The sequence below is a fragment of the Notechis scutatus genome, chromosome 1, assembly GCF_049901735.1.
Source record: "Notechis scutatus isolate UNSWTSFEM ecotype Mainland chromosome 1, rNotScu1.2, whole genome shotgun sequence".
Taxonomy (NCBI): Eukaryota; Metazoa; Chordata; class Lepidosauria; order Squamata; family Elapidae; genus Notechis; species Notechis scutatus.
The window spans coordinates 72,363,121-72,382,492 of NC_142009.1; the positions used below are offsets into that span (position 1 = coordinate 72,363,121).

At 34.8% G+C, this 19,372-nt stretch overlaps 1 protein-coding gene across 1 annotated transcript in view; it reads right to left on the reverse strand.

The window, feature by feature from the left end:
• RYR2 (ryanodine receptor 2) overlaps positions 1–19,372 on the reverse strand; it is a 317,056-nt gene that overhangs the window by 195,123 nt on the left and 102,561 nt on the right. Inside the window, exons 4-9 of the mRNA XM_087967520.1 lie at positions 16,890–16,910; positions 12,361–12,375; positions 7,938–8,012; positions 7,230–7,308; positions 5,372–5,484; positions 787–886 (exon numbers count right to left, since the gene is read on the reverse strand). Of these exons, the coding sequence (XP_087823646.1) occupies positions 787–886; positions 5,372–5,484; positions 7,230–7,308; positions 7,938–8,012; positions 12,361–12,375; positions 16,890–16,910 (403 nt within the window). The remainder of the gene's footprint in view (positions 1–786; positions 887–5,371; positions 5,485–7,229; positions 7,309–7,937; positions 8,013–12,360; positions 12,376–16,889; positions 16,911–19,372) is intronic.

Below are 19,372 nucleotides of genomic sequence, written 5' to 3' on the forward strand. Positions count from 1 at the left end.
GAGTAACCTTGAGCCAGTCACTCTTTCTCGGTCTCAGGAAAAAGGCAATGGCAAACCATTTCTGAAAAATGTTGCCAAGAAAACTTCAGGTACTAATCTAAGACGTTGCAAGACATCAACATACTCAAAAGCATCAGAAAAATTAAAAATAGCACAGAAAAGGTGGGAAGCAAAAATTTAAGAATAGCTTCCCTTCCACAAAGCTATTATATTGATGTTAGTATATGCCAAATGTATAAAACTTGCTTATTTTCAATTAATACTTATTATCTGTTTGACAACATGACACTTTAGCATTATTATTTTTTTCATGGTGAAAATATTACATGTAATCACAGTAACTGTTTAGCAGGAAAATATGAACCTGTGATCCCTATGTATTTTATATATGAAAAAAAAAAAACACAAAGCCAAGTCACCCTTAATGCAACCTCTCTCAAGATAGCTTTTATGGTATGCAAAAGAATGGGTAGATTATAAAAAAATTGATAGTACTGTAGGTGGCTAAGAGGACTCTAAAAATCCAATGCTAAGACAATTATTTGCCAAACACCTACTTGTCTTCCCTTTCATATTTATTATGAATTAAGTATTCATGAGTAAATCTAATTTTATAACAAACGGGACTACCATCTGCCTTAATGTTTTCCCCTAAATGGATTAATATAAGAATCTGAAGAATGCTTATTTTGTATTGCAATTCTTTGCAGGGGATTGCAGTCATTGTCACATTACGGAAACAACAAACCTAAAGCACAATGACAATTATTATTATAACAGTGGTACCTTGAGCTACTTCACTTCCGGAACTGATTGGGGCAACACTCCAAAGTGTTTGCTGGAAAGCTGCATCCACACGCAAGCTGCTGTTGCCATAAGATAAATGCTGCAATCATTGGATAAAGAAAATGAATAAAGGAAAAGTCTGTCATTAGACCAATATAACAATACATAACAATCACCCTGCAGTTACATTTGCTACATACTTTAGTAGTCTTTGCAAAAATTAAATTAACTGGATAATCAGGTGTATAGCACTGTGTTCTATGAAGGATCAATTGAAGCCCTACCTACTGTTCAGTTTATCATCTCCCAAGTAATATTCAGAATTTCAGTAGCTCTAGACCTGATGAGAACTAGAAATAAAAGACTAATATATCAGGTAAGATGAGCCAGAATTAACTCAAAGCAAGTTAATTATACTGCAAGCACCCTCCAAATTCCCTTGTCCATTTCAAAAATACTTAAAAGTCTTTCCCTGAAATTAAGAATGGAAAATTTAATGTCAGTGTAGAATAGCAACTACAACAAAAATGGTGGAGTGTTGCTAATCTGAAATCATTTTTTGGTTTTGATTGAACATATGCTCAATCCCAGCCATTATTATTTGGATTTTTTTTTAAAGTATAGGTTGTCATAACATTGAATCCAAACCATTTATATTATTTAGAAATGAATCTAGTTCATTTACTTTACTTCATTTAGCAAAATGAAAATAGTTGCTTTACCTGAAATATGCTGTATTTTCTACTATTTTAGAATAGTCAACTAATATACAACTTTATTAATATGATACCTAGATGCAAAAGATCTTAATAAGTGTAACAGTTTTATAAACTAAACATATTACCAAGCAAATGTTGCCTCATTTGTCATTTATAAATAATTGGTCTAGTAAAATTACTGAAAATGTATTTCAATTAACAATTACATTTCAAATAATAAATAAATAATTATTTATTAAATAATAATAAATAAATTATTATTTAAAAATAAGTTTTGTTTTCAAAGCTTATGACTGAATATTTTCTTTCAGATTTTTCTGTTCTGGTTGAATTTATTGTGTTTTTCCTTGCTACTTGTGCACCAGAAAATGATTAGCAATAAAAAAGCCTTCTTTTTTTCTAGCTAGAGTACCTCTAAATGAAAAAAAAATATTACTACTTTTTTGTATCATAATCAGAGAAAAAATATGTTGATGTATGGTTATCAAAATGATGTATACTCATATTACTTATTATTATTTTATGGGTTCTGTTATTTTACTTCTGTTTATTTTCCTTTCATTTTCTTCCTTTTTATTATTCTAAGCCGCCCATGACTGCAGTTTATGGAAAATTCACAGAGGTTCCTGTGGTCTTAATGATGACTGAGGTCAGAGATGGCCAATCTATGACCCCATCAACTGCATGCAATTCAATCGTTCCAGTCATAATTTTTAGTAAAAGATTGTATAATAGCTAATTTTCAATAGAGCAACAAAAATAGGTGGGAGCTGAAAGCATGTAGAACCAAAGCATTCCCAGTTCCACAATTAAATGGATGGGGCCATGTCCCCCAAACAGCCCAAATCATATTGCTGAATTCCCTCATATCACTAGAAGGCCATTCTGAATTCTCTAACTGATTCGGCAAGCGAATTGTTCCCCTCTTGTCTATGTCTAAACTGGAGAAGTTGCCAGGTATCCAAGATCCAGCTATTCAAGGATTTGTAAGCAAAAAGTAATATCCTGAACCTGATTTTATAGCACCAGTTGCTTTATCACTGATGTAATAAATACTTAACCATTCCTTCATTCTGGCTAACATATTCTGAATCAGTTACTATTTCCAGCTAATTCCAAATTATAATCTCCAGATGTGATATTACGAATGGATAGATTACAATTGCCAGGCTAGCCTTATCCAAGAAAAGATACAACTTACAAACTAATAAAAGTTGTTAATAGTGCTTCTAGACATTAAGGTTATTTGAACTTCTGATTAAATGATGAATTAAAAACATGCAAAGTTCATAATTCATTTTTTGGAGAAAGCACATAAAGAATAAGCAAATCTCAAATTCCTAGGCCCAGAATGCTTTGTCTTTTTAGCCTTTAATTTCAATTTATTGACATTTACCCAATCCCACATTACATCCAGGGTCCAATCCAGAGAAATACAGCTGAACATTATCAGCAAGTTGATGACACCATTCTCCCAAATTCCTGATGATTGACCCCATCCGTTTTACATAGCGTATCAGGCCCCAAACCAAGAATGACATGTGATCATTCTGCCAAGCTGAGTTCTTTATTTTTCTCACACTTATAGACAAAAGTCTTCCATTATTAATCTCTGCATTTACAATATATTCTTGTAACCTATATGGGAGGGGCTGTCTTCACCATTTCTCTCAAAGGTAATATCTAGATTGACTTGCATTTACTCTTGTGGAATGCACCCTCTCCTTCCTGGGAATCCATCTCCTTACTGCATTCCATCAGAAGCAATGAAGACCAATCAGTACCTTGTGGCATTTTATCCTCATGGGGGCAATAACATACAATGCTATTGCCTTAAGAATGGAATCACTATAAGATTGTAGCCCCAACTCCAACTCACAGAAATGAACCTGTAGAGAATCACAGTCAATAGTTCAAAAACTCAAAACAAAATCAAGTATGTGTCCTCCATAGAATCACTGGTTGAATAAATATAGGTGCTCCTTGAGTTACAATCATCCCTTCAATGATCATTCAAAATTAAAATATGGGTAGTATTTAATGAATGGTACTTACAGCTGGTTCCCAAAGTTATGACCATTGAAGCACCGCTAGAGTTATGTGATTAAAATTTGGGTACTTAGCAGCCCAGCACGGAATGCAGAGCTTGGGAAATGGGGTTTTGTGCTGGGGTAGCTTCCATGGCATGGGGCTTGAAGTGACACTCCTTGATGATGGTAGCACTGGGCTTGAAGTTGAAGGACAGGGGTGGCGGCAGCTGGCTGAGACTGCCAAAGGCTCCAGGCCTTTACTTCAGCCCCAATGCCATCAGCAGAACCATTGCTGCTGACAAATGCCATTGGGTAGGGCAGACAAAAGAGCAACGATGGGGGAAGGGGGGAGAGAAGTGGGGTGTAGTTCAAAAGAAGGCGGTTCCTTGCCTTACCATGCCTTGGGACTGAGAGACCAAGCTAGGAATGGTTTGGATCTGGATGGGTCCTTGTCAAACAATGGTGGGATTTGGTTAATAGGGATTGCAGGAATTGCTGCCTGTAAGTGATGAAGTTTCATGAAGTTTTGCCTAACAAACACATTGCTTGGCAGCAGTAATTCCAGGTGCAACTACCATCATGACTTGAAGACTACCTGTAGCACCTTCCCAGGCACCCTATACCCAAAGAAATATTTGTTATCTGAATCATAATAAATATAAACAAATGGATACAGGACGAACCTTTTCAAGAGTGGAAACATAACTGACTCATTTATTTTTATACTTTCATTTATATTTGCTATTAACAAGAAAACCATTTACAAAAATGTTCATACTTCTAAAGCTATTTTTAATAATACTATTTTTATTGCCTAAGCATTTATTCCATTTTGAAAAGAAATGATATAAATATCTTCTCTCACAGAAGAAGTCTATCAGATAGTCTTGATTTCACCTTGTTCCTGTGATGACTTACAGGAACAAAAAAGACATCGCACCATCTGGCCTGGAAGAACTTTAATATCTCTCAAATTCTATTTAAAACACATTCTTTCTCAAAATACCGTAAGTACACTAGGAGCTCCCAAGTATATCTGATAGTCTCACATAGTGGCAATGAGGAGTGAAAGGACTGTCATTGCTAAACAATGTGGTCACGTGACATCATACTTTGCAACTGCATTGCTTAACAACAGAAACTCTGGTTCCAACTACCATTGTTATATCAGGACAGCCTTTTTATAATCTTTTGAACAAGAAAAATATAATGAGGTAAATATAAATATGTATTTAAAATTACACATTAATAAATATTCATTTTAATTTCTTACATCTATCTTTTTTGTACTTTAAACTTATTTTAAAATTGAACTTTTTTGAAAAAGCTGCCTTATACATGAGGATTTCAGTACCAGCATGGATTGGATAAGGGTATGACTGAAACATAATGTTTCTATATTATCTATTTTTTCATCAGTGGTGGTATTCAAATTTTTTTACTACCAGTTCTGTGGGCGTGGCTTGGTGGGCGTGGTGTGGCTTGGGGGTGACATGGCTTGGGGAGTGTGACTTGGTAGTAATGGCAGGGGAAGGATACTGTAAAATCCCCATTCCCTCCCCACCTCACTAACCTGATTTCCAGCTCCGTTCTCCTGTGCAGGGCAACAAATGAAGACCCAGCCGATCAGCTGGGACTCGGGAGGCAGAGAATAGATGGGGGCAGGGCCAGTCAGAGGTGATATTTGCTGGTTCTCCGAACTACTCAAAATTTCCACTACCAGTTCTCCAGAACCTGTCAGAACTGGCTGAATACCACCTCTGTTTTTCATACTCACTTTTCTACTTTTTAAACTTTTATTAAATAATATATTAGTATACTCTCTTCATTGCTCACCAAGTATCTTTCTGAAGAGACACTGACAAGGATGAGATCATCCCCAACACGCACTTTTTCTCCTTCTGAACGTTGTTTGGAAGCAGGATGTATAGTCCACCAGCAGGCTTCCCCTACATGGAAATATACTGTTTTATTTTGCATCTAGAATTGTGAATATAACCATTGGCTTAATAATAATAACAATCTACAACAATGAACTATTAGCAGTCCAGGATAAAACACCATTGCTTTGTCTTAAGATGCTTCCACATAAGGTTCTAAATGGGTCATTTCCACTCTCTAATAACTCACTATTATCTTTATTTTTCTTAATATGCTACGAATATCACTACCAGTTAGTTTTCACACTGGCTAACCAATAAGAGAATGTTATTCTATCATTCTAAAATAAATTGCAGCAGCATCCCTGTTTTCAGTATCTGCATATATTTGGTATTATGCAAAACCATGTGGCTATTATGAGGGGAATATTTCTGGCTTTAAAGTTATATTTCCTTCTTTTTAAAGCCTCTTGCACACAATGATGCTGAAAAGATAGTACACTAGCAACATTCCCAGTAGCTGTAACCATAGTTCCACGTTACAGCAACATATTAATAAGAGAAGGAAATATATTATAGTTTTAAATAAAACTATGCAGAACCACAGAGTTCCCAAATCAACCAACTTCATGAGTTAGATTTGGGATTAATTCTGTACAGATCCAGAATTATTATTAGAACTCCCTTTAGGTAAATTTCATCTGTTAAGATTCCACTGTATTTGCTGCTTTTGGCCAAAATTCTTTAAAAAACAGAATGACATAAATATCAGGCCAAGTCTATTCATATACTTCAACTGTTGAACCCAATATTCTACAGTTGATAATGGTCTACATCAGTTACAAAGAGATATATGTGTGATATCAGCCTACAAGACTGTTTCTGGAAAAAAAAGCAAAAAAAAATAACCCTGCAACTGACATTGATAAATGCTGTTGTTTTTGCATTTGTCCCAGAGAGTTGCATGGTCTGCTTGTTTTTGCAGTGGGCTAATCTAGTTCTTACAGTGAAACTATCAGTGTATGAATGGACAAAGAGTTTTGTTTACCAGTTGGCTTGTCAGAGAGCTTAACATTGCTTTCAGCTAAGAGGGAGTGACTAGCCCAAGATTACCCAGATGGATTTAGTCACCTAAGGAACAATTAGAAACTCCATCTCTTTACTCCTAGTTCAACATCTTAACCACTACACCACACTGACACTGTCACTAATAAATATATGTTTTAAAATGTTACCATTAAAATGTAACTGTGATGGACATTCAGTTTTTCTCATCCTAACACATAAGGTTTCAAGATATAATCTTGAAAATATCTATAATCCTAATTTTGACTTTATAGAAAATCACATCTTTGTCATCCGGCTTTACACTGCCAGCAGACTGGGCAGATAAAATAAAGACAGTATGATACACTGGAAAATATTGGATGAATTAGAAATATGAGTGTGAGTGTGTGTGTAGGAGTGTGTGTATGTGCTATTAGCACCCACAAGTAAATATGCACGGAAATCAGCTCACTTCCCTTTTCAAAGTCTACACAGTACTATCCAATGATATCACTACCATGGATGAATCTAATCTGGAGCTCTCTTCAAGAGTGGAATAGAAAGTGGCCATTCTGTGACCTACCTCTTTCTTTGAGAGTCAACCAGCTATGCCCCAGGATGCATACAATCAAGCAACCCATCAGAATGCCAACCCTACCAACAGTAAAATAGAAAGAACCTGGACTTCTCTCAGAAATACAAGCTAGTAAATCTCAAAAGGGCCATAAAAATCAAAATGCAGGCTTTTTTCTCCACAAAGTAGTCACCTGTGGTATCATCTTGCAAACCTACATCAAAAGCCAATTTATCCATTGATGTTCGTGATGTGGAGAGACAACACAGATACTAAGAAAAAAGAAAGAAAGAAGCGTCTTAGTGTTTTAAATAATATAATTTCTATTATATTCCATTCTATGCAGGGAGCTCACATACAATCACATATAATCAGCTGCAAAAATTTAAATACATACACACACACACACACATAGAGAGAAAACATATAGACACGCACACACACACATACTCTGCGTATACATTTCTACTGCATAAGCATTAACTAAAATTAGACACAAATAGCTGTAAGGCAAGTTACTTTTACATAAAATGTCTATATTTCTTATCATCACACTTCAACATTCCAAAAATGAAATATTATACAGAAATAAGATATTTGGATCTTGGAAAATATGGAATAAGGACAAAAAACAAATTTACCAAATTAGCTACCAAAACTCTACATTTTAGATGGAGTACACAGATAGCGAAAATACAGTATCAAGCAGGACAAACATGCATTTTGGAGGTAATCTATTCAATATCATATTGAATAAATATTAAACAAAGTGTCCAAAAAGTGTATAACGTTGAAATGCAGCCATAATCTAAGCCTAGTGTTGAATTATATTGATCCTGATACATAAAAAAGAAACATACCAACACTACCATATAAATACTGTGCATAAGGTTATACATACCATGCCACTGTAAGAATGGCGCAGTAATATTGCATGTCCATAGAGGAGAGTTCTATGACCACCACCTTGAGCAGTCTATATGAATTAAAAGAACAATTAGTAACATGTTGGCATAAAGCTGTTTCTTTCAGTTTAGAGAAAAAAATGATTTGTCCAATTTTTACATTCTCACTGACAATATCAGTGGCCAAACCATAGAGCTGACTCTGCAAACAATGATCCCCCTAAATTATAGATTGGAATGACAACCAGAGCTCCAAATATGACCATCAGTCCCCAGAGTAGCCTAGAGTAGGTAGAGGCAAAAATCCAGCCTTTTTTTTGAAATATTTCAGCAAATGAGTATTTTAATCCTGACTTACATTGCTTAATAACTGTGGTGGTCTGCTAGCAGCTGGCAGAATTGGCAACAGAATCGGACAGCGAGGAGGTTGCAGAGGAACTTGGGCCAGTCTTGAAGGCTGAGAAAGATTTGGACTGATCTGCATCAGAGGCAGAGATGGGGCCAGGGCAGGCTGACAGTCATCAGCTGCCTTCTGGATCGGACAGCAATGAGGTGGGGGAGCAGCTGGAACTGGTTCCCAGCCTGCGCATACGCAGAGTTGCCAAAAGGAAAGAATTACAAACTCAGGGTCGACATGGGAGTAAGGCCACAGGTGGATGATGAATGGACCCTCCCATAAGGATTAAAAGAGGAGCAAAAAAGGAGGGGGCTTTTGCAGGAAACAATTCATTCGTTCGTTCCATCATTGTGAAGACCTGTCTGTGCATTCTAGAGACACTGTGCTAAGCCCTTCCTTGTCAGCACTGTGTTTGGAAATATTTATTGGGCAGCTTTCCAAGAGAGATAAGGTTTGAGCTCCTAATTATACCCTTGAAAGACTGTTTGCCGGGCCGTTGGCTGAATGTGAATGCAAGAAATTCACATTCCTTTAATAAAAGGAGTTTGGTCAGGATAAAGAGTCTGCTTAGTGCTTTTTGGGGAAGCCTAGGACAAAACAATAACCAATAAAAGCAATGTTCTCTAAAAACCGAATAATCTGTTGCAGAATATCTAAAGAGGTTCTCTGCTGAGCCAAAAATAAACCTGTTTAATTTAATCCTGTTTAATCCTGATTTTTTTCCCATGATATACCACTCCTACTGCATTCAGCAATCAATCTTCAGTACTTGCATCAGACACTTTTTCTTAATAAATGTACAATAAATTTCCCTTCTCATGGTTGATACATTTCTCAGATGTACTGATTAGCAAAAATTTGCTCTACTCTGCCCCAATTTAGCTCACTGGTGCTCCTCATTTTCTTTCAATCAGAATTCTACCTAATTCCCCACATAGAATAAAGCAGGGGTCGCCAACCTTTTGGACCTCAGGGACCACCAAACTCATAATTTTAGATTCCAGGGACCACTAACCGGTTCTGTGGACATGGCCTAATTTGTGGGTGTGGCTTGGTGGTCATGTGACTGGCTGGGCATGGCTTGTATGTAAATATTATAAATATTTATATAAATATTGAATGTTTTATAAAAAAGAGCAACTTTTACCCAAAATCAGGCAAAGCAGGCAGGCAGATTGAATTGCTCACAGAATCACAGATTCATTCAGAGATCTATCTATCTGCCATTGGCTAGCTCAGTCTGTCACATAAAATTTGCTTGCAAGCAAACTCATAAAATTTGCTAGCAAGTAAACTCACAAAATTAATTCACAACACACCATGCATGTAAATATTTAATTTTTTATAAAAAAGAGCAACTTTTACCCAAAATCAGGCAAAGCAGGCAGATTGAGTTGCTCACAGAATCATTCAGTGATCTATCTATCTGCCATCGGCTAGCTCAGTCTCTCAAATTTGCTTGCCGTGAGTCTGCACTGAATTTGCTTGCAAGCAAACCTTCAGTCCTAAGGGAGGTTCGGCTATGCTGAGCCGAAGATCTAAAGACTAGCTAGAAAGCAAGAAATTCAACCATTTCTTGCTTCCTAGCTAATCTAAATCGCCTGGCACAGCAGAACAGATGATGGTCGGAAAAAGGAAAAATAGCAATTTAGCAGGCAAGTTTATCAAGTAAGGAGTGAGTGGGCAGGGAGGGTTCCCGGAAGCCATGTGGGTGGCACAGCCTTGTGTTTCTGCACAGCCTGGATTAATTGCTTTGGGGGGGTGCTCTAGGGGTGAAATTTCTCTGCAGCCCACCAAAATTTTCTCACAACCCACCAGTGGGCCGTAGCCCACCATAGGCGACCGCTGGAGTAGAGGAATCTTCCTATAGTTTTTTCATTCCCTTTTTTGGGGGGAATTATAACAGAATTCTTCTAATCTTCATACCCAGACACAGTTTTCATAAACACATAAAGGAAAAACAAACCGCATGCAGTTATACCATTTATAGCTGCAGCCTTAACATGTTTTAAACACAGAGTACAAGTAATTCTCACTCCAAGAATCATAAGATTATTATATTTTTATATCTGTGCTGATTACTAGTTGCTTAGTGAGCACAATTGAAAATGTTAGCTATTCATCTTAAAGTCTTCAACAAATTAGAATGACTATTTGAACAACTTCAAAATATATGTGAAATCTTTTAGTATTAGTTTACAATCCAATGAAAATGAAAGAACTTTTTTGTAGTGTCCATTAAGTGGTCAGAATGTTTCCTCAGAATTACATCTAGAACACACTCTTCTTGACTTTTATCATATTTATAACTATTTCCTGAATAATTTGTTTTTTAACTTCTATTTCATAGTCTGTATTTCAACTATTATTATGGTAGTTACATAGGATGCCTGATCAAATAGAAAAGCAAGAAATTAAATGCTACCCACTATGTATTTATTTCCTGTCTTTATAAACATGGTCTCTTGGCAATGTGCAATATAGAAACAGAATAATTATAACACTATCTTAAAATCTCAAACCGTATGATCAAAATCAATACTAATAGGCATGTCAATGGCATATCTTATCTAAATGCTCTTTGGAAAGACTCAGTTTTAAAGTCTTTTTTTAAAGATCTTGGCAAGAAACACTAGGCTTAAGTGAAGTGATAACACTGGTAAGGGAAACATGCTTCAACCAATGTTCATCCAGAATCAGAATAATATGGGACAAAACAACTCATATCTAGATTAATTTTCCTTAGGTGAGAATATACTGTTAGGAACCTAAGTCACCTAACAGTTATTTGGGTTGGAAATATATAAACTAGGATAGACATTTTAATACTATGTCTTTAAGAAAATGCTAAAACTGTAATTGGGTGTGGTTTCTCAAACGGCCATAAGATGGAGCCAGAAACCTGGGTTGTTTAGTCTCAGTGAGTCTCTGTTCTGGTGTTTTCTGGAGAGTGTTGCCGTTGCGCCTAATGACTGTTACTGATCGTTGATGTAAGTCTGTTACTGAACTGTTTTTTGATACCGGACTTTGATATTTGGATTATCCCTGAAATGAACACTGACTGCCTTACCTATGAATGACTTGGACTGCTTATCTTGGACTGTGCTTAAATGTTTATTGGAAGTAAAAACCTACATTTACTGTACAGTGTATCTGTGTGCTGTTTGTGTGTTATTCTTCACCACTCTCAATACGTCTCCCTGTATGCGCTCATTCTCCTAACGGGGAATTACCTCAACATATGATCTAACTCATAACTGATATAAGATTTCTTGTTCTAGAAATGTGTATTCGTGTAGTTTGTCATATTCCCCAAAATTGTAGTACATGATGCCCATTTGTGAAATCGAAAATCATGTTCACAATTTCATGTCTTCACTGTTAATATAAACACTTAAATCGGTTATAATCACAGGTAGTGAATGTAGAGAATGTAGCCTTGAAGGTCAGAGGGAAAAACTGTTTCCAAGGTAATAAGCAGCTAAATGAGACCTAAGCCCAGTCCAAGAACGTAGTTTACAAAAATGCCTCAGACAGCTAATTCACAAGAAGTTAAAAGAAAGAAGAAGGGAAGTACATTAAGATATGCAGGATTCTGTTATTATAGCTGTTCCAATAAGATTAGCTTTAGATCTCCATGGTGTCTGTTTCTTAATGTGGTCCAACTTATAGGGCTGACATCATATCTGAGTTAAATATATGTCTTCTTGACTTTGATGAGTTTAAAATGCATATCTTTAAGGCATAGTTAGTCTAGAATAAATTGCTACACTGTTGTTAAACATAATCTTTCTTTTTTCTTTTTTTGCTATATAAACATATTGTCCAGAGACTTCTCTTAAGCACAAATGATCTTGTAAATCTTAAGTGTAAATGATCTTGTAAATCTTGTTAAGTGTTTCTACATCATAGATTAAGATACCACTCTTTATCTTTTAGGAATGTGCATGTAACGTTGTTATAATATAGTATGTATACAGAAGCTTGTTGGAATGAACTGAAATAATTCTTTTCAAGCTTACCTTCATCATAAATTTCTGAAGCACCATTAAAAAGGGAAAGAAAAAAATAATTATACATTGTAGTCAGTCTGCATTTTTATATAATATTTGTTGTTTTCCCTATACCAAAAGTTTGAGAAAATTATTTATTACATTTACATTAATATCATTATGTAGAAAATAAAAAAAATAAATTATATGCATATGTAAAAAATTAATAGGTGTGATACTGAAAAAATATTTTTATGAGAAAACAATTCTGAAATAATGTATGCATTTATTTATGCAGCTTTCCAGTGAAACTGCATTAATCTTTTCTAAACAGTTCATAAAAATAAAATATTTTTAATTCTCTACTGTGTAGTATTGATTTCAATGTTACGGAGATTCTAAATAACAACGAAGTAAAAATGTCATAACAAAACAGGATACCAATCTTATAAATTAGCTTACTTCAACAAAATACATTATTATACGACAATGTTTATAGTTGCCACACTAGGAAGCATGCCCTATAAGTGCCTGTAACAATCTGTGATCCACTAAAATGCTACCCTATCACCATTATAAGTCTGGCATTCAATACCCTGTTAATTGGAAGTGATAAATTGATATGTGATGCTGGTCATAGATTCTACTGGCAGAAAAGTAGGATATTGTATCCTAATTATTGGTAGTACTACTGTAGTATTTTGATTATCTAATATATCTTATGACACAGATCTATTTGAGTGTGCTAGAAAACATGAACAATTAAATTTGCCATAACATTCATATTTTAAAATGGGATTGTTGTAACAAGTTGCCCAGGAAAAGATGAAGCTGCTTTAAGGAGGGGGAGGGAGGGAAGGGTGGAGGGAGGGGTATTGCGCAGCTCCAATAATTAATGATGGACATGCTTCACTCAGAGGTAAGTGGCATTTATCTGCAATTATAGCCCATCAGGCCCCAAACAGTTCATAGATAACTCCCAACAAGTCTGACACAGTTCCACTGTGTTTCCCATTTAGCACAGGCAATCACCCAATTGCATTAACACAGTTAATTCTGGTAATTGCCACGGTTCTGCTGTACTTTCCAAAGTTCTTTTACAACAGAACCATATCTGGGATTCCCCCCCCCCCCCCCATCTTTCCATTTCAGCTGCTGCTTCTGTAGAACTACAGGTATTGATGGAAATGATGTTATTCACCTTCTCTCTGTGATGGATGTGCTGCTGTTGCTCATGGAGAGGCAACAGACTTGTATTTTATCAAGAAAAATTGAGTGGTGGCCAAAGGGGATGGATTATATGACGCAATCAATCTAACACTGCTCTAATGCCCTGCGATACAGTGGGGGGGAAAGAGGTGGGTTTGGAGACGGAGAAATCAATCTAACCTAATGCAGAACCAACAGACTGTCTGTTTACTAGCCACAGGGATTCCTTGGAGCTTTGTGTGCAGGGAGATATAATAGCTGAGCTATGTCTGAGGGTTTCTTTAATACATCTTTTTTAATCATATTAAGATTATTAACCAATCAGAAAAGGAAAAGAAAAAACCCAATAGAAAGATGGAGTTCAAGACAGCTTGATCTGCAATTTTTCCAAATCAAAAATTAAAAATTTCCAATAGATCAAATCGGTGTTAAAAATGAAGAAAAATTTGCACAAAAGCTGGCAAATATAGATTCAGCACAAAAGTAGAATAATAATATATATCTCTGCTTAAGTATAAGTGAGACTTTCTCAGACAAGAAAGAGAGAAACCTAATGGGAGTTAAATTCTATTTAATCCAACAGCACTTATTACAGCACACATAGGATTACTGCAGTCTCATTTCCTGCAATTAGTGGAACTATCTTAGAAATAAATACATTTCAAATCCCCTTTAAATTTGTGGTAAAGTATTTCCTTAATGTATTTAGTATCATTACCATTATATAATCAACAATTCCATTTGTTTTGTATATTATGAAAAGTATAACTTGAATTTACTCCATGAGACTTTTTAGAGTCAATGTCAATAAATACAACTAATCACTCTGACTCATATCCTGACCAAAATTTGTTATCTATCTATCTATCTATCTATCTATCTATTTATCTTTCTATCTCAAGCACCTACTGGATATGGTACAGATAGTCCTCGAGTTACGACCGCACAAAATTTATATTGGTAAAACATTTAAGTGAGTTTGCCCCATTTTACAACTTTTCTTGCCACAGTTGTTAAGTGCATTTGTTAAGTTAGTAATGTGGTTGTTAAGTGAATCTGGATTTCCCTTGATCTTGCTTGTCAGAAGGTCACAAAAGCTGGTCACATGACCCTGGGACACTGCAGCCATCATAAATATGAACCAGTTGCCAAGCATCTGAATTTTGACCATGGAGATGCTGTAACAATCATAAGTGTAAAAAAAAGTCATGTCACTTTTCTCAGTGCTGTTGTAACTTCGAATGAACAATTGTAAGTCGAGGACTATCTATATTATATTTATTGATTGACTGGTTCAAGAAAATTAAAGAAAACGTAGGCATATCAAGTGCATATTTTATTCAGTCTCCTGAAACAAAAGACTACATGTTCTGCCAGAATTGTGAATGACAGGACTGAATCAATAAAAACATGATATAAAAATACTTGGAAAGGATTTAAGATTTCAGGACCAGATGAACTGCATCTTAGAGTTCAGAAAGAACTATGTGATGTTCTGGATTTTTCTTTTTATAAAAATATAAAAAAGAAATGCCTTCATGTCAGTGTTGATTCCTGACAACAGCCTGGACAACTCCCTGCAGCTTTCTTGGCAAAGTTTTTTAGAAGTGGTTTGCCATTGCCTTTAACTAAGCTTATTAAGGAAGGGCTGGGCCACTGAGCTACAGTTACATACACAAAAAGGCAGATAACATTTGGTTTTAAGACTAAGCCTGTTAGACAAACGAAATAAGGACAAAAGGGTAGACATGTTCTCCTTTTGCTGGACATCTGGCAACCTTCATTTAGCATGTTTAAGCTTAAGAAAGATTTGTGAGAGGGAACTGAAAGAAATTCTCATAAAAATTGAGTCAGTCTCCCTTATTCCAAAGTACAGGCTAAATAATGATCGATATAAGTTACAGGAAGACAGATTCCAATCAAAAACCTCATGTTCTTCTAACTATCAGAACAATTCAACAATGGAGTCAGTTAGCCAGAGGTGATGTGCTTGGATGTGTTTTCAGGTAGCATGGGGATGATACAACTGTTGTGATCCAAAGCAGAAAAAGTGCTTTAAATTCAGGGTTGTAAACTTTTTGTGACTCAAGGAAAATATATTTCAGTTAAGGAGGCCTACACCTCCATGTGCAACTACCATATGAGCTCAGGTGAAAACACAGCTTTTTAAAAAGTTGCTGTCACATATAGCAAATCCTCATATTTCGTCTGAAACACCATCTGTCTTTAGATCAAAATAGTTTCAGAATCCTAAAGCAAAAGCTGGATAGTTATTTGTCTGGGTGTTTTAATTTTGACTCCTACACTGAGCAGAGAGTTGGCCTTTCCAACACTTTAATTCTATTGCACTACTAGAATTCTTACTTCAAAACAAAATGTTAAGTAAGCAGACTCACTTTAAGTATATGAATAATATTTTAGTCAATAATTTTGGTGACATTTCTAATAAAGATTAGAATATAGCTCTTTCATAAATTCAAATAAAAAGGTAATTGCAAGGATGCAATCATAAATACACAAAACAATTGTAATTTATTGTAATATAGACATCCCAGGCAAGATATTTAATCCACACAATTAGTAATAAAAATTAAAACTATGCAGACATGCAGACTTGGAGATTTCAATCAGATTTACCTGGTAGTTTTTAAAAACTGCCAACACTTGAATGTACATAATAAGAATTATACATTTTCTTTTTTCTTATATATCTATAATTCTATATATGTTATTTTACATTGGTATTGTATGTGCATAAAACATATAAATAGTATATTTTCAAAGATTTCCAAAGCAAAACTTACAGATTTTTTTATATTTTAAATGAATTCACATACTGAACTCTTAAGGTTTTTTAATGTCTTAAAATAAGCATGTATTTAGATTCAAAATTAAGAGAAATCTGGAACTGTCTATGTATATTGTGTACAGTTACTGGAAAATTAGCGTTGTATTGAACAATTCCATGTATTCTGAATTTGGTGAATAAAGCAAATCTTTAATATCATATATGAACGTTTATGACATCACATGCATTATTTCATTATGATGTACATTTAATAAGATATTTATACAGACTATACATTTAAAGGCTGTACTTAACAAAGCTCAAAATTCTAAGTATAATTTATTTTATTGCAGGAATAATATTCTGTATTATTTAATAGGATAGAAAACACTTATGGATGCACCAGTACTAGCCAGCATTTTAAAAGTCTTTCCCCAAAAATAAGTCTGTTTTGAGCTTAGCAAAGCAATCTTGTGATACATGGAGGATTCAGAATAATGTGGAAATTTGACTTTCTAATAAACCAGGATTATATTGCATCAAGAGAATCAAAAACACATACCCATTTTTCCACATCAACTAGCTGTAGAAAGAAAAAAATGAATATTGTTACTACAATTATATTTTGTAATATAGTTCCCACAATTTGATATAAAAATCTTTGTTAACATAATTATTTTAACACTTTCTTAAAAATCTAAAATTTTCAGGCTATTGTACTGATAAAGATATATTCTAAAGACAACTTTAACAAATATTATACTGAAAGATAAAACTGATCCTACCTTCAATTTCAGTCATATGGGCATAATACGAAGGGGGAAAGTAAAATAAAAGAGAAGCAAATATAAATTTAAGTTTTAATATATTTAAAATGAAATGGATATTATGATGTATTTATTATTTAATTCATCAGGAAAAAATACATTTCATGCAATATGTACATGCAATGTCCAATAACTTCATAGCTTAACATTTTACCACTTGTAGATGGATGCTGTAACATAATAGAAAGGAGCACTTTGAATGCTATATGTTTTATGTAAAACGTTAAACTCTCCTGGCTGTCATAAAAAATCCCATGGTTTTTAAACAATTCTCACTCCTTGCTGTTTTTTCAAACAGTTAAGAATATGTGCATTCAAAGAAAATGAGAGATGAAATTTCTTGAAGCTATAGTAATACAACCTACTTTACATTAGAAAGCACACAGACATACTTAAAACAGAGCATTCAAGGTGCTGCTGTTCTTTCCCACTGTTACCACTTCAGATCCCACACTGAGATCTCCTTTCGCAGCATGATTTAGATGTTATTGTGAGTTTCACAAACTTACATTAATTGCATGGAAAATCTGGAGCTTCCATGTGACAATAAAATCCTTGAATCAAATTCCCTAGCTGTAAAAATTTTATATATAGCCTGGAGAAAAAAAAGCTGCATTTGTTCAGAATCATAATTTGAAGTAGTTTTTAGAACAACAGGAAGGAATCATGACTCTGTGACTGAGCAGAGATGGTACCTACCAACTTCAATTAAAAAAGTAGGCATCAAATAGTGGACCCAATAGGATATTGATAACATTAAAATAGCTACACAATTAATCTAACTATATAAGGCTATTCTTATGCATTATTTCCTACAGTATTAATGGAACTGAACTCTTCCCTTTCACAATTCTTTCTTTCTCTGTAAGTTATCATAGTAACCAGGAATACCAGTAAGACTTGTTTGTAATTATTTGAGGAAAACATACATTAATACATATGGGTATTATATTTGTCAACAAGGCAAATAGGGCAACAGTCAGGGCCACCAGAAGTGCACAGTGTGATATGCTTGCTAATTTGGACCTTTTTCAAATGTAATTTCTATGCCAGTAAAACAAGTACAAAGTGGGAAGAAACTATAGACACTATCCAGTACACTAACAGGGAAGATTACAGTCATATAATAATGTGCTGGCAAATGTAGAATGTGTTATGATCATTGACTGAATTCCTTGTCCATCTCTACATACACTAGGATTTCTAAACAAACATCTAAGTGTAGTCAACCTCACAGGAGTATAAGGATTGTTAATAAGAGAGGGGATAAACCCACCCCACATAAATTACCTTGAAGAAAATGAGATAATTATGCAAAAATAATAGGAAATATAAGATGTATGAGGAAAAGGCTTTTCTACTCTTTAAAGCAGACTTAGAGCAGTTAAATTACATTACTTTTACCCTATTTAATTCTGATAGACAGAACAAACACTTGATTATCTTTCAAGATATAGAAAAGACAGAAATTTCCTCCTATAATATGCAGCAAAATCCTTGATAAAGAATTCAAACAGAAATAAGTCTCCCTAGATACATCATCCCCAATCCACTGTTTCTCAATGGTTCAGAATAAATGAGGGATCACCTTGTGTCCTACTTTCCATCTCAATTCTGCTGTTTTGTAAAAGATAGAAAGCTGGAATGAACAAAGACCTTTTGGGATTGCAGATTATCCACAAGATTGCTTCCAGAGGCTCTGGAAACTTTATGGTAATAGACAGAAAGACAGACACGGAGAGACATGCGCACACGTGCGCACATACACACATAATATAAAATTGTACCTATTGTACCTATCTTTCTTACTCCCTAGTTCTACCTAACTTTTGTTTTGTTTTTGACAGTTAACTTGTTAAAAAGGGGGGAATGGGATTGACTAGGATACAAACTAAAACGGAAATTACCCATAATAATTTTGAACACTTTTTACCCCTTCCCCTCTATTAGCTGACAACACGTGGCCAAAAAACCCATAAAAAACTCCTTCATAGTCACATAAGGCAGAAAAGACAATACAGCCAGCCAAGAAAAGCAGGCAGACTAGCTTGCAGAAGGATTTATACATGCACCAATATTAAGGAAAACTCTGCATTCAGTTCTACCAATTCTTTTTACCCAGAACAGTTTTTTAATCATCTTGGGCTCATTCAAAACCAAACCACTTCAAAATGTTTTGCATTACAATAGATACTTCCCAGAAAAATACTGCTAGAAA